The sequence below is a fragment of the Ptychodera flava genome, chromosome 8, assembly GCF_041260155.1.
Source record: "Ptychodera flava strain L36383 chromosome 8, AS_Pfla_20210202, whole genome shotgun sequence".
Lineage (NCBI taxonomy): Eukaryota > Metazoa > Hemichordata > Enteropneusta > Ptychoderidae > Ptychodera > Ptychodera flava.
In genome coordinates this window covers 3,099,368-3,115,993 of record NC_091935.1, presented here as the reverse complement: position 1 = coordinate 3,115,993, position 16,626 = coordinate 3,099,368, and the positions used below count along the sequence as shown (strand labels likewise).

Sequence of the window (16,626 nt, the reverse complement as noted above, 5' to 3'; positions counted from 1 at the left end):
CCGGACTTTAACTTAGGGATGGCGGCCATTTTGAATTTTAAATATCTGTAAATTTAAGGTAATTTGCTGTTCTGGTGCCAAAATTTGCACGGTGACCGTTGAGATAAGAATTGTTGAAATTCTCTTGACGAAAATTGAAGCAAAGGTTTCAATCTTTCACTTTAGAATTGCATAATGAAAAGAAAGACTAGTACAGTATCTCCTTCAAGCCCATTCTGAATGCAGTGACGTATACGTAATAAATGATTTACACAAATGTATAATCGAAATGTTTCTGTTCATGCCCTTCACACTTTCGCCGGTACTGAAAGTACTCCGAATCTCCTGACTTCGTCTCTCAACAAGACCCCTAATATCCTGACCTGACCTGACCTAACTTGACCCGACCTGCCCTAGGCACAAGTCCCAAATTATCAAAACTTATGCGCCCTGTCTCTTCCGTCGGTCCGATTGGAAATATGGTTCCATATTCCTGTTTGTTTAGTGATGGAGTCAAACAGCAGAGGTGCCCCGGTTCACTGACTATTCTGACTCAGCAATTTTTATACTGTCATTGCAACGATGTCGGCAGGTGTGATGTCTGCCGTTGCTGTTATGCAGATGATATTCTGTCATGAAATCAGTTTCGGTCATGAGCAGAAGTGCCTTTGGTGAAACGACGCAGTCAGAGATGTAATATTAACCTGCCAGTCATAAATTATGTGAGAAATCTCTCTTTACTTGGCCCAGGATCTCTTGTGAAGCCATCAATGATTTTCATCTCAGCGACTCATCGGACTTCCCATTACATGCAAAAAAGAATGGGAAATTTATAGGGAATACCGAGCCTATTTGCCTCCGTGTTCCAATGTACGCAGAATCATCGATATCCGATATTGATGTCGTGTTCATCTTCCCTGTCGTAACAAAGGTGACGGACCCCACCCAATACAATCACTTATTTCGAGCAATGTTTTTGTTCGCAAAAACTTCTCTGCGGTTTTTATTGTTTTGTCGTTTTAGTACAGAAAGGCACCTTAATGTCCTCTTGGGTGACACGATTTCGTTGCGAGAAAGCTATCGAAAACATCTTAAACCTAGCCGTGCAATAAAATAACACCTTGTGTTTACACCAGCTGGAATTTACAGCGTATCTTGGCCGTATAAATTCCAGTGATGTGATCGATATTTAACGACTGGTGTAAATCAGGACTAAGATGTATTGACCTAAACACTCTACGGATGGTGCGATGAAGACTGGTCGTATCATAAATCTTTTACCTTAAGTGGCACTCAAATTATAGAATTCATTCTGAATGCAATGACGTAACCTTATGAATTATTTACTCAAATGTATAATCGAAATGTTTCTGTTCATGCCCTTCAAACTTTCTCCAAATCTTTTGACTTCGTCTCTTAACCTGACCTCTAATATCCCGACCTGACCTGACCTGACTTGACATAATCAACAACTCGTCCCAAATTATCAATTGTTATGCGCCCTGTCTGTTCTGTCGGTCTGATTATGTATTGCCCCCTCTTGTCTTGCACCGTAACACGGTGTGTACGTTTGTATTTAATGCATCTTGTACTCTAATACTCCATTCCAATTCTATACACCTATTTATTTCTCCTTCTCAGGTTCGGATGACCTTGCCTCGAGGCAGTTGAAACGAGATCCCAAACAACCAGCGTCGCCTGAAAGAGTAAGAAAAATTGGCATTCATGTAAACTCTCACATATTTCCAAGCTCGTGTGCAATCCTCTCATGGCAGCATGACGCGTTCATGAAGAATATGTTTAGAGCTTCAACACCAAAAGTTTGTTACTTTAAAGTGGTAGATTCAGAGTACTAGCCGAACCAGATATCACGACCGCGCATGACTTTCATAATAAGTAATTTGTTAGAATATAATCGTACGAACGCGCTCTCAGGTAAAATTCATGGATACATATAGGATTGGACTTTCTAAGTGCGAACTGTGTGGTCGTATGCGATAATTTTGCACCTTTAACTTCCGTCACGGGGTAGCTCTCTGTGTAACAGCAGCCTGTGTGCGTAACGGTTTATAACAACCATGGCACTTGGCTGACAAACGCAAAATACACATAATGCAGTTTATTTGTCTTATTCTGTACGAAAGAACTTGATCTGCTGTTCATGAGCAATAGTTGAAGACAGTTCAGTTCAATTTGGATTAAAGGTGCATAGCCCGATTTTACCCCATTAGCGATGGGGTAACGTTTTTTCTCACCATCAGATATAAGTCGAAATTTACTGCAATTAATTGTTAATTTAATGTTGACGGCAGTCATCGTTAAATGCAGAAATTAGAACAAGTACTCGTGCACAGCGTGTCAATCATGTGTATTATTGCGGGCGTTGATATTATTGCATCTTTTACATGAATGGCTTTACAGTTACTTCGCATTCGTCTGTTTGCAGGGAATTCCGAGAAAACTTTTAGATCAACACGAATTGGCCAAGACGTATTATGACGACATAAACAAGGCTTTCAGGACAATCAAGGTAAACGACTTCCTCTAATTATCAGAGAAGAGTATAAACAGTTGCAGTGACTAATTTTAACCCCTTGTAAAAGTCACCTGTTGATGACTGTCTACTTTATCCGACTTGTCATCGCTGGTAGCGCTTCACACTGATGGCCGCCTTGCAAATGGTCTGATAACAGTGGTTGGAAGGACTGTGGTCCGGCCAGCGACTGTACATGTATTCATCGTGTTTCCCTTCCAAAATCAAAATGATTTGTCGAGCTGAAGCCAAGGCATTTACACGTCGCTTTGTGTTTGCGTGTTTACCCTTGAACACATATCGAGCTGCGTAACAGCGAAAACCTTGAGTGGCGGCAACCACGACGACAATTAATCTCTTTTAATATTTTTGTTTGTTTCCAGAACAAATACCCGTGCGAACCCGAGGAGATTCGTCGCCCTGATTTTCCAATGAAATGGAAACGAGAAGGACGTCTAACAGATTCAAAGGTAATATTTTCAGCTTTGATGGAATGCAAGCATTGTCGCAGTAAAACTAGAGTGATTATTCTCTTCAGATTTTTTTCTTTCTTTAGTGCAATTTAGAATTCATGATGGCTTAACCACCAAACTTTCCTATTTTAGACCTTATCGAGAAATGACTATAACGCAATCCACCAATTGTATCGTAGTAATTATGTGTAATCGACTTGATAAGTTGGACATACAGGTAATTAAATGTACCCGAATCATGTAGGAAATATAAATAACTGAGCCAGTGAATTAGCGTTCACGACAAAAAAAAATCGGAGGAAATAATAGATAAATTGAGAGATAAATTAATAAATAACGTTGATCTTATTATCACATTAGGAGAAGGTATTTGCTGAATGTCTTCTGGTTCCAAAGACACCCGAAGAGGAAGACAGTTTGTTGAATTTACGACAAGAAAATGTCGTAAAATTGATGGAGTTTGTCAGGACTGATCAGCATATCTTCATGGTACGTATGACGTAATGCGTAGTTTAAGTCTTCGAATTAGCCACAGAGGATGATGGGAATTCTTTAGGAATTGTAGGAGACGTACATATATTATCTTAACCCGCTCAAAATCTGTCCTTCCTCTCTACTATGCGTGATTGTACTTAATCTTTACGTATCTCTTGTAGTTATTTCTCGATCTCTTTCTCACTGTTTGTGTCCTGCTATTATGATTCATATTTTTGCAAAACAATGTGACAGACGCTTGTTGTAGTTGATTGGGTATAGCATTCATAGAAATAGTCCAACTACAGCGAAGGAGCGGGAGTATACTTCTTATTGGGTTGTCAATTATACGGCAATCAGCCCCTTTATCAATGTCGGACACAGATGAATGAAATACATAGCTTCAACATATTCAAAATATTTCAAGATACTAAAAATTTAGATTGTTACATGCCTTTTATCTCGAACGTCCCGTGAACAAAGGATCCCGTGGCAACTTGTTGTTGTTGTACCTGGCCTCGTATACCACCTATCCTTGACTGAAAATGACACAGAAATATTGTAAACCGCATAGCAATTATTATTAAATATATTCATGCGTCATTTAATGACGAAAGTAGTTTTGTTTATGGATTTTCGTCTATCATAGAATTAAAGCATGTTATTGGCTCTTGCATATGTAATCAAAAATCGATATGACAATTATATTGGAGAGGCATGTCATAAAAGTGTTATAGCCCAACATGGACCTATGTTCTCTCGGGAGACGACACCATTTGTCCGACGTCAGAAGGGTAAATTGTCTCCCAGCTTCATAGTCTCTTCTTTATATATATATATATATATATATATATATATATATATATATATATATATATATATATATATATATATATATATATATAATACAACAAATTACTTCAAGTACAAAGTAATAAATAATATCGCTTACTTATGTTCCATGCATCTTGCAATCTTGAGACAGAAGATTGCAGGATGCATGAAATTTAAGTAACAGACATTACTTAAGTAATTTGTGTTATTATTTCTAACGCTCTGCTTTTCGCATCGAGCACTGTTATATATATATATATATATATATATATATATATATATATATATATATATATATATATATATATATATATATATCACCAAATATCACTTTTTATTATCAGTTGTCTGAATATTTCGAATCGGAATGGAGTCTCCTTGAAATTTGTCTCGACAAAGTTATTGCGGTTGAAGCCATACCTAAGGTATTGCAACAAGTCGCCACCGGAATGTCTTTCGCTCACTCCAACGGAATCATCAACTGCGATTTACGTGCAAATTTTATCTTCATGGCATCGGAGAGAGAAATACTGGTAAGTCATTCTACATCCAAATTAAAACACACACCCAGACTAAGGACCTCTGGAAACTCATCTGTTCTCTATGAAAGTATGTGATTTTTACTGAGACAAAGGCTTATTGTCTGTTCATAGCTTACAATAAAGTTATGCATGGCATCGCAAAGTTAATAGACAGCAAGAGTCATTTAGACACTGCAGTAGAGAAACTCTACTGTGTATGATACAACATAAAAGTTAGAAAGGTTAACTTGTGACAACTTGACAGAGCACTGATTCGCCATTTTACAGGTCAAGATCGGGCGCTGGGGGCGCGCTCAATGCCTGCATCTATCCCCTTACGAAGAAAACTATCACCAGTGTACTTACGTCAAAGAAATGCCGGGTGATGCAATTCGATGGTAGGTTATTGACTTTTTCAAACTCTCCGAAAATCCATAAAATTTTCCAGATTTGTCGTTGGGCATCCAGGCCAATTTTGCAAAAATTAAATGATGGCGACAGTTGTTAACGTCCTTGCTTGCTTTATGTGCATTATCTAACCATTAAAAAATAATCACTGCTGTCCGCCGCACCTTGGAATCAGGCACGTTTGTGTATCGAACGTCCGAGGGCACAAGCATTTCCTTCGATATCGCGGTTTCCAAAGGGGTATAACGTACACGAAGACGACTGTGGACAATGCATTTTGCCAACGGTTTTGGTACCTCATGCTAAATCATGGTTCACTCTTAACAATGTTAAAATCGGTTTGAAATTTGCTATATTCATATTTTTACTGACTAATACACCTTTTCATTGAATTTATACACGCACCACCGTAAACCGCCGAAAGCAAGTCAACGCCTTGCTGTAGCGGTGTTAAAAAGCAACACAAACGAAGGTACTCCTTTGTGTATTCATTCTGGCAATGTAAACTAAAGTTTTCAATTTTAAGAACCGTTAGCTACGCCATCATCTGATAGCCTGTACTTTTACCTTCAGGTCTCCATTGGAGGTTATAGATACGAGCACCTACTCAACCGGTTCAGATGTATATATGTTTGCCCAGGTTATCTGGCAGTTGTACAACGCCCATGATATGCCCCACGTGGAAGACGACGAAATTGAGATCCCCAAATCAGCCGAATCCAAACTTGTACCGTATCCATATCTTGACAAGTCTAAGGTAAGTGACTTTTTTGCTGAATATAGAAAACAAACTTTGGAATCTTCTGTTAAAAATATTGCAAATTTTTTTCCTCATACAAACTAAGAATTGTTCGCTATACACAGTAAGATTTTCTGGCTTTATACAAAGTGAAATGTTCTTGCTTTAGCTGAAAACAATCACGACCGGCAAAAAATGTGCAATGCTAACGAGCATAGCTAGGGAACTTAACGCGCACAGTTTCCCTCTTTACATTTTTTAATATTGTAAGCTCGTTTTTATATTTTATCTCAGATACGAAGCGCAGTTCTGCATAGGAGACACCCATTGCAACCAAAGAGCTGCCCTGATTGGCTGTATGAGATAATGAAACGTTGTTGGTTGCCACAAAGGATGAGGAGACCAACTTTCGACGCCATATTCTACTGTCTCACCAACAGGTGGGTGATTTAAGTGCGGGGCATAAAGTTCGCAAAGGCTTTGCCAGGTACATGCGCCCTCTTGTGACAAGGCTGGATGTGGTTGTTTGTAAGTGGTGTACTTTCAACGAGTAGCATTGGTGGGCCGAGCGCATACATTCCCTTTGCTCAAGATATTTTATTTGAACTATTATCATCCGGCATTTAATTACTTCAACCGCACATTTTGCATTTCTTCTGAAGGCAGATTTATTTCTTTACAGATCAATAGACCCACTATTTCAACTTCAAAGACAGCAGACGACACAGATCCAAAAATCTCGTTACCCGCGTGTATCCATGGCATTTGTCGGAGTTGAGCGAGAACTGGAGCACGAGGAGCGAGAATCCCTTCGGTATTACCACAAGGGGACGCTGAAGGACCAACTCGACAACGACATCAACCCTAATGATGTCTACGGCGAAAACCTTGCAGACAATTGCGGTGCACTGACAGAAAACGGAATAATGCACAACCGAGACAGGGAAATGCATAACGGGCAGAGACCAATGGAACCGAAGGTAACAGAGAGGCGCGCGTTATCGGTGGTATCATTTGAACCTGTGACAGATGATATTGAAATCTTCAACGATGACGACGAAACACAGTCAGAAATATGGCCTTTACCCCCTCCACCAATTATAGCCTCGAACACTGGGCCAGGCACTACGGACTTTTCTACGCAGGCGGTTCTACCTCATCAAACGTTTCCTCCACTCGACTATGGTCGGTACGACTCAGCAAGTTTGGCGGGTGTTTTCAACAATAATATGTACTCCAGTGAAATACCTCAAGTCCACCAAATGCGAAATGACAATTCATTTTCCAACCAGACATCAATGATTCAAGAGCAAAGGACTCCTCCACCATCACAGGAAAACGAACATCGACAATCACGTTTTCTTGATGAGCTGAACATTAGCAAAGCACACTTGAGAAACAAATCCACGCAAGAGGGGGAAATCAAGGCAAAAGTGGACAAACAGAGGCCATCGAGTACACATTTCAAAAACGTTTACAAAGACTCGGTGGCGGCAGAAATGGCTTCTGTTGTCCGGCGACGCCGAGCGGTCAAAAGTGTCGTCGATGTCCATGACGATGGCATGCCGGTCAGCAGTCCAACTGCACTCGCTGAGGCCAAAAGGTGGACCATGCACGAAATGGCGAGGGACGGAGTTGCACAACCCATCTTGAGTGGAGCTGAAGAACTTGACCTTCTCCCACCACCACCACCACCATTGCCAATGTCACCCCCGCCGCCGTCCCCACCACCTCAACCAGTAGTGCAACCACTACCGTCGCCATCGCCGTCTATGCCTGTACAACAGTCATTACCACCAGAGTTTGAACGACTGGACTTGCTGCCACCTCCAATTCCACTGCGATCCCATGAGACGGAGTCACAAACGAGAGGGAATAATACTAGACAAATTGCGACTAAATTCAACTTTGATGATGACGTATACGAAATGTGCGCCGAAAATCAACGTGGTTTCCCCGGTCATCACACAGCGCCCTCATCAACTCCCAACGGGATAGACGAGCGGTTGAGATTGGGCCAGAGGGAAATTATGCAAGAAATCGCAAGGCGTGACCGCACACATGAATATTCAGACCGACACACGATGGCGTCAAAGTCAAATCTCAAACGAAGTTCCCTGAAAAAGAGTAAAAGCGTGGAAGTGCTGGAATCTTTAGAAAACGACAGCCCTTCCTTACAGCGTGGGAACAAATGGGTCATGTTCGATGTTCCCGGGCAACAAACAAGTGACGACAAGCGCCAAAGTAAGTCGAATACATCAGAAATGATATATCAGAACTTGCGCCCATCTCGTTCTACGTCGGTTGACGACTCTGTCGTAATGAGAAGAATTAAAAAGCGGGAGCACCTGAAAAAAGTGAGACCGCAATCTGCCACCTATGATGGGCTTGAGTTTTATCAGAGGAATTTGGATGTCGGGAATCAGGTACCGCAACAGGAGACTTATGCATCGAAACTGCCGTCTTCCACAGTTGACGCGTACGATACTGGATCGTCCAGAGATCCTGCAAATTGGCGTCTTCGCAGAAGGCAGAGCGCAGTGGACTTGCCCTTGCCGCCGACGCCACAGGAGATTGAGAACATGAAGCAGCAAGTTTCGGCATCGCCGGATAATCAAGTGCAGTCCAAGCCAACAACCACTATGAAAGAGACAAGCCAAGATAGAATACCATCAGATGTGACATATAAGTCGATAAAATCTTCAAAGCGGCAAACGAAATACCAAGACATCAAAAGTTTCAGTGATGTTGAAACTGAGAGAATGAATAATCAAGACGTCGCTGTTTCCACAAAGTCAGCTTCAAGATTACCTGTAGGTCACCAACACGATTTAACAGAACCATACGACTATGGCATCATTCCTGGATTCGATGTCAATTTCTTACGACGTGACATGGCTGTTCCCCAAGATCGCTATGCTGAATTGGATCTGCATTCTCAAGAGTTCGGTCAGACGCCATTGAGGACAGAAAACATTCAATTGGATGCTGTCAGTCAGATGAAAATGCTGAACGACGAGATGCGACAGGTAGCCAAGATGAAGCCCGGGAATGATCGAATTGCAGAGCCACTCGGCCAACACACAGCACTACCCGTAACCGTGTCTGCTGCACCCGTGTACGATGACGTTCCAGACGATGTAGATGATTTCTCCGATGACGAGTTTGATGACTTTGAGGATCCTGAACCGACAGAGCAGAACATAGCGTCACATCCAGAAGGCGGAAATAAAGCTTTGGCTTATGCTATGACGGGTCGACACACTGTCAATGAAGGCACCGACTCTAGAGAGAGATTTCTGGCAACGCTGGCGCAGTCATTGACGGCAGACCAACATAAGCAATACTCCACCACTCAAACAGCGAAGGGAAGGGACACGTACAAAAGCGACTTAGCCATAAGTGAGCACCCTACCAGAATGATGGCCCAGAGTGACGACGCTGAACCCAAATTTCTTGGGAAAATGAAACTTGTTGAACTCGACGATGCAAAGGAATTTGCGACTGGGCAGTTAGCCATGATACAGTCAGATGGTAGAGACCGCAAAATCTTACCACAGTTCGTAGCACCGCCTATATACAGTGACATTTCCAGTAACCTTGTCATCGACTCTAACGGACCGGTAAATCCAATGGACCAATCACCATCCGAAGTTTCAAACGACAAGGGTTACTCGAAAGAACGGCTTCGGTCAATGTACTCCAAACCACGAAAGGGTCGGAAGCAAAATGTCGCACAGCAACAGTTGAGTGCCGATATGAACCACTACAATACTAGCCAAACCCTTGAAAGAGCGGGTTGGGGTATTCCACCAGAGGACGACGATCGGATTTATGATTGCGTTCCAGACGAAGAAACGCCAAAAGCCAGAAAGCAGGCTATAGCAAAACAGTGGAGGCTGTGGAAACGCGCGAAACAGAAACAGGGACAACCATCAACGAACGCCAGCTCTGTCGAATACGCCGATCGAACTCTGCAGCAGGCAAACAAAGAAGAAAACAATAAACATAGCCCGAGGGAGGAACCTGCGTCCAAGGACTCAACCAGTGCACAGGCTGTCCAATATCAGAGCCTTAGCAGTTTGCCTAAGAATCCATTCCAACAGGAATTGACTCAGAAAATATCCCACGTATGAGTGTTGGTAGAATACTGCCAACTTTGATACCCTAAAACTTTATACTTCATCGTCAAAGGACAAAATAGATGTATTAAACGTGAGAACAGTGGTCGATCAGATCGGTGAATAAGATATTACTGGTCGGACAACAAAATATAGTGCTACAAACTTTAAGCTTAAAGGTAGAATGAGCATTGGGCACAGAACTTCGGTAACACTATTCTGTCGGTCTACCGCTAGGGGGGGGGCTCATTTTGAAGCTTAGGAGTAAGTAAAGCTTTCACCGTCTTTGTTGAAAATCAAAACTCAAACGCCCCCTAGAGTCAAAACAGGGACAGCGACCATATCGAATTACAAATATCAGTAAATGTTTGGTAATTTGTTTTCCAGAATACTTACATTCGCACAGTGACTCCCTGAATTTTATTTTTGATATGGCAGGAGTATGGATGAAAGTTTCCTTGTGTAAGTTTGAGTAAAAGTTTTAAGTCATCAACAACGAGGCGTGTATCTTAAGGTGACTGGCCAGTGTAAGTTATTCGTTGATTTCTTCCGTCTCAGAATATCAAGGAAAACGCCATCTCAAATTTAAGTTCAGCTTCAATATCGCTTTCATTTGGACGAAAAGTTCAGGGGAGACGAAAGAAGAGTACATTCCAACATATCCTAGGCTTACTTTTTATCTATTCAAATATCTCTATGTGATGGTTTTAGGAATACCCAGATTATCATGGAATGCTATTACAGTCATAAATACTTATTGTAGCCCCACCGATTGGAAATTCTTGTTATGGTGCCTTTGAACAGACGGTCGTGTCAGACTAGAATAACGCACATCATATGTTAAGTGTGCATTCTGTATATACCGGAGTGTCGAGGCATCGGACGGAGACATTTTATAGTGGGAATGGAATGTAATATATATACAGAAATCATGCGAATATGAGGGTTTTATTCAACTTACAAAATATCACCCTAAATGTACATATTTTTTTTCAATGTGACATTTTAAAGACTTTAAAACTTAACAAAACTATTGGATTAGTTTTCCAAAACAACGAAACATCTTGTGAAAGAACTGGGTTATCACAGTTCATAATTTTGTAACGGCAGTACACGTCTCCCGGCAAGTTTCTGCTGTTTACCCTAATTCGAAGATTGAAGCGCACGAGATATCTAGACGATACATCAAATAAAATGCAAAGGCTTTATGATCGTAACCCTATCCTTTAAATCTGGATAAATCCAGCACATGAAGAATTGTGATCTAGGCTTCTAATTTGTCAAAAAGGTTTTGTTGAGATCGTTGTTCGTTAATGAAGAATGTCATTGCTTCTGTATATTTTTTCGTTTTATGAACCAAATGCGAACCAATAGTCAAAGCAAATGACAACATATTTGCTTCGTAGATATCCGATATTCATCGGAAATTTTAAAGCAGTTTTTCGCACATTGAACATTATATTCACTTGTTATTCTTTGTTGCTCATCTATGTACGCAATATCCATTAATTGCCGTAATCGTCAGTAACACATTTCAAAATTTTCGTCAAAGTACATATTCACTGTAGTCTCACTCTTGTAGATCATTGAAGACACATATGTTATGAGCTTTCTACGCATTGTATATTGAAGATATAATTACAGAAATTTATTTTTAAAGATGAATTTATTTTATTGTCTTGAGGAAAATATTATCACGGTCAAAATCTTAGTAATTTTTTCTGCCTCGCCACGAAAATCCCACCATGCATATACGAAGTGTGCATTTTTATCGCACTGAGAGTCTGGACCCAGGTAGCCATGGGATCTAAAGGAGCATTTGCAAGATGGATCAACCGCAAATAAACTGAATCTGTACTTCGAAATCTTTTTGTTTGGAAATTCCGCTGGACTAACTTTTCAGGATAAAAAAATTGTCATCATATCATGAAGAAAGCTAAACGTTGCTCGTGTACTAGAAGGCGATTTCATCAAAGGTAAAATAAGTTAATATTTGCTAACTCTGCTGGACGGGGTCAATTGAGATAATCAAACAGGCTAACAATGTCACTCATTTTATATTTTACATAGCAAAAAAGTCCAGTATCCAGGGATATTTTTAACAACATTATTGGATTTCTAAATTTCTACTTTGCTTATTTTCTTTTTTCAATTTCATATGTATATTTGTTACCAAGCAAATTTGTCAACAATCAGTTGCAATAAATGTTGGAATCATTCCCGTGAGGTTCGACATTGATATATCTGTGCCGATGATGGCGCTTCCTGTGTGAAATTTTCTAACTATCCCGTGTACAAGGCCTGTACTGTAGCTCTGGGATTTATTGAATGAATACAAACTATTTTCAAATTTTGATAGGTTTTTTGCTTTGTTCGAAGGCCAGTAGTTGCTACTCTTTAATGATTTTCCGGATATATTTGTTTTCAATGCCAACTTTAGCATCTTGTTTTACCCTCTCGGCAAGTTAAGACACGCAGTGTTGGGCTCATCAACTCAGCCGGTGCACTTATAGACTGTATTATTATTAGTAGTATTGAAAAGTGAACTGTCTGAACTAGAATTCGGATGTGAAAAATGACGATCAATTTTCTACGTATAGACTCTGTGTTGACAAGCTAAAATGTTTGCGTTTTCTTGGAGAAGAGCAAGAACCTTACAATGACCGTACAAAAACATCAATGACATGAAAAGTTCCAGCTACTCCGACTGTGTTGAAGATTTGATCCGCTATGAAAAAATTCGACCTATTCTAAGATTATTATTTTGTAAATCTATTGATTTTCATCAGATGGTTACGTACCCAGCTAAAATGTTCAATCTTCTTGTAACTGAGAGTAGTAGACCCCGGATGTTGTCACGGCACAACGTCACAAACGTAATGCTTATACAATCACTTCATGGAGAACCGTCAGAAACCTTCCTTTTGAAGAGTTAGGAAAAGAGAAGCTTGTGTTGATACAGTTTATCAACACAAGCATATTTTTGTCTTCAATTTTCAAAGTTCAGAACTTGAGATAGCTTGTCGAACATTCTTTCATATCGGATCGAACGTTAGCTCACGTGCGTTCTCACGATCACGCGTTTCACTGCGCGATTGTAACATACAAGCGTTGCTCAGCAACACGGATCGCAAAAGAACTTCGAAGTGAACATTCACAGCACGCCCATTCCGGAATAACCAACCACAGCTTGCTGCCCCTACGCTAGGGTAGGCACAACTCTTGGAAGAAAACCAAAATTCTGTGCTTGACAAGATTTGGAATTATTATAGCAGTAACAACGTGGTGGTATTTACAGCATCTACTGCACTCGCAGCTTCAACGATGGCTTATCAAGGTTAGATGACATTACAATCACTTACATAACAAATCAGTAAATTTGAATCCGGTTTTGAGAATTTTTAGACACGGAAAAAGTTGAGCATTTCGAAACGAAATCATTGTCGTTTGAAATCATAGGCATACCAAAACGGTCGTTAACAAAACTTCGGCTCACGCAGCCGATTTCACCGACCAGCAATTGACAAACAATTCACTCATTCCCACGATGCAAGGCGTCAAGAAAATTGTAGACACGTCAAGACTTCCAGAGTACGTAGCATCGATCCACGTTTGCCAAGCATTTGTTCACTCATGAATGTTACAGCCGGATATATTTTTGGATGTTTTTGTGCCGATAGCATGGAATATAGAGCGATGTTTTTATATCAAAATGCCGGTTGTTTTTTTTTTTTTTGGACCGATCAAACAAATGGTTGCCTCGACGACAATCATGTAATAGTCTTAGGGGACTCGCCTTGCTATTGCACTTAAAAAAAGAGACATTGGGCATACAGTGTTTGTATTCTTTTCAGATATCGAAGACGACTGTCGGCTAACTAACCTTCCAGATGACGTATTACTGCGCATCCTCCGATTTTTACACCCTCTGTCTCATGAATTTCTGAACGCAATGATAACGTGTAAACACCTCTCTCGCCTGATGCAAGACGATTCGTTGTATCAACTGCGGGCATTTAAAATTGTGACCGGACTGAGAAAAGCACCAGCATGGGTGATCAAGAGATGGTCGTTCTCCTTGACTTGTCTTGATGTATCGGGTTATCCGCAAATCCATGAAGAATACATGGGCCACATTCTGATCAATAGCCAAAGTTTGAATGTGGTTAACATGGCCGGTTGCTATAATCTTGGTAACAAAACTCTTGGATCCATTGCTAACCTTCCGGGCCCTGTTTATGAAATCAATATCAGCAGATGCCCTCTGATAACTGGCAACGGATTGCTTAGTTTTATGAGGAAGGACGGAAATTTCCTGGAGAAACTGGTCATGCAACAGTGTAACGGTATGCGAAAAGAGCGCCATCTCTTGGCCTTAATCGGAAATTATATGCCTGTTCTCGAGCACTTCTCCGTGCGAGGGGACAAAACTCCGAGCGAAGTTTATCCGTGGACGTCCAGCGAAATCGAACGAGTCCTCCGAAAGAACCCGCCTTTGAAGTATCTGGACATCTCTTACTGCCTGGTGATAAGCGCCGGCACGATGTCACAAGCAGCAAGATGTTCTGAGTTGATACACCTCCATCTGAGAAGATGCTACATAACGAACCAATCACTGGACAGCATTGGGCGAGGACTGAGCAAACTGATTTTCCTCGACATCGGCGAAAATTACCTGATAACGGATCAGGGCTTATCTCACCTCACCAACTGCCCTCGTCTGACCCACCTTGATTTAACTGACTGTCCTAACGTTTCGGATAGGGGAATTAAACTCATCCAGAAATCGTGTGGGAAATTAAAAAGCTTAATATTGACAGTATGTGATAACCTTACAGATGACAGCATTAGATTGCTGCCGTTCTACTGCCGTCATCTTGAATTACTGGACATAAGTTGTAACACTTACGTTACTTTCCGAACGGTCAAGAGTGTACTGCTGAGGGCGCACAGTAAGTTGAAAATCAGAGCCAAACACTGTCCCCTCGTTATAAAACCAGAGAATCACTCAATGTCTCGGTCTGAATATTTAACGCAAATGCAGGTTCTCGAATTCGCGTACATTCCGGAGTAATTTTTGGGAGTCGTACATATTAAGTTATCGGTGTTTTACTGTTGCTTTAATTTTTGTTTCTTTCATAGTCATCTGTAGAATTATAACAGACTGTTGAATTTTCCTTTACTCTTCTACTGTTTATAGTACAATCAGCGTCATTTTGAGCATATATGCTACCTCAATACTATCAGCGAATTTTCGATTGGGGTATAGGGATATCAGTAAATCGCTTCAACATGTATGGCAGATCGAAGGGCATTACACCGATGTTGCAGTGTCCTCAGCACAGTTATAAGAATTTGAATTCAGTCTTCCATTAGCGGCGCTGCAAGTAATCAGAAGTATAAACTTTCCGAATCCAATGTTTATAAAGTTTAAATGAGAACCACTTAAAAGTGGACAACAAGCATAAAAGTATAGAGTCAAAAATGAATACAGTAACCAAGCCAGCAATCAGCACAGAGGAAAATTGTACATGTCGATCTAGACAGATGACACAAACCTCTTTATTGAAAGTCAGCTTAAAGAAAATTGAATACAGAATGACTGTGCTACACATTGCACATGATTTTAAGTGTTTTTATAAGATCACGTGTGCGACCTGTACGGTTCTGAAAAATACATTATAATTGTCATCTTTCTGAATGTCAGAACTATCGTTCCGTTTATAACATTCCTGTTTATATTACTTTTGTGATCAGACGTCAGTTGTAAAATATCTATGACTAAACTGCCAAAGGTTGTACCACCGTGGTTTTACCAAGGTATTCATATAATTACAATCCCCATGGTTCTCGAATCTCGTACAGGTAGGATCAATATGTATTAAATACAATCAAATTTGAAATATCAAGCTAGGTCTGGTAAGGTTGTTATTGCGGCACGATAGACCCTAAGAAAATGCCTGCTGGGAAGAATAAACAGAGATGTCAAAATGCCATTAGTATAGGTAATTGTACGGGTTCGAGTGGCTTTACAATTTAAAAGCTCACTTCTTTCGCCGGCAGATTGTAAACCGCACGAGTCGGAAGGCCGAATGCGCTTTACAACATGGCACATGCCAGCTAAAGCCATGAAGTTTAGAACTTTAAAGAAGAGAACCTGTACAATTACCTACTTACACCACGAAAAAAGAGAAAATTTGAAAAATATCGTGGCCTTGTTGTGCGTTGCTATCAGAATGATCAATTTACATTGCACCTTAAAACACCTGGTGTCATTCGGGATGGAAATTCAGACACAATAGCATGGTATAATGCAGCTTTCTCATTGGCTGACAACCTGACTGCACTGATCCAGGTGAACATCGATTTGCCAGGTGGTATGATGCATGTGCATGTCACTGTGTATCGGCCACGCCACAAGTATGGACGCACACTCAGATATCTCCCACATGGAGTATTCAAGCGAAGTGGAACGGTTTTGCTCTCAGTTTGATAACCCAAAACCGCTGGATGACAGAGAATATTTTAACGTAATGACAAAACA

General features: G+C 40.7%; 2 protein-coding genes across 3 annotated transcripts in view; both read left to right on the top strand.

The window, feature by feature from the left end:
* LOC139138204 (uncharacterized) overlaps positions 1–12,428 on the top strand; it is a 41,892-nt gene extending 29,464 nt beyond the window's left edge. For both annotated transcript variants that reach the window (XM_070706482.1, XM_070706480.1), the window contains exons 9-17: positions 1,621–1,685; positions 2,426–2,509; positions 2,896–2,982; positions 3,346–3,474; positions 4,638–4,826; positions 5,103–5,212; positions 5,796–5,979; positions 6,256–6,401; positions 6,644–12,428. In XM_070706482.1, coding sequence (XP_070562583.1) covers positions 1,621–1,685; positions 2,426–2,509; positions 2,896–2,982; positions 3,346–3,474; positions 4,638–4,826; positions 5,103–5,212; positions 5,796–5,979; positions 6,256–6,401; positions 6,644–10,097 — 4,448 coding nt within the window. In that variant the 3' untranslated portion in view covers positions 10,098–12,428. The remainder of the gene's footprint in view (positions 1–1,620; positions 1,686–2,425; positions 2,510–2,895; positions 2,983–3,345; positions 3,475–4,637; positions 4,827–5,102; positions 5,213–5,795; positions 5,980–6,255; positions 6,402–6,643) is intronic.
* Positions 12,429–14,034: 1,606 nt separating this feature from the next.
* On the top strand, positions 14,035–15,156 carry LOC139139468 (F-box/LRR-repeat protein 20-like). Its single transcript, XM_070708382.1, has one exon. It carries the CDS (start codon positions 14,035–14,037, stop codon positions 15,154–15,156), a length of 1,122 nt encoding a protein of 373 aa, XP_070564483.1.
* Positions 15,157–16,626: the final 1,470 nt, after the last annotated feature.

Coding starts and splice junctions, on each gene's coding strand:
- LOC139139468 (XM_070708382.1), top strand. CDS start 14,035: ATGATAACGTGTAAACACCTCTCTCGCCTGATGCAAGACGATTCGTTG.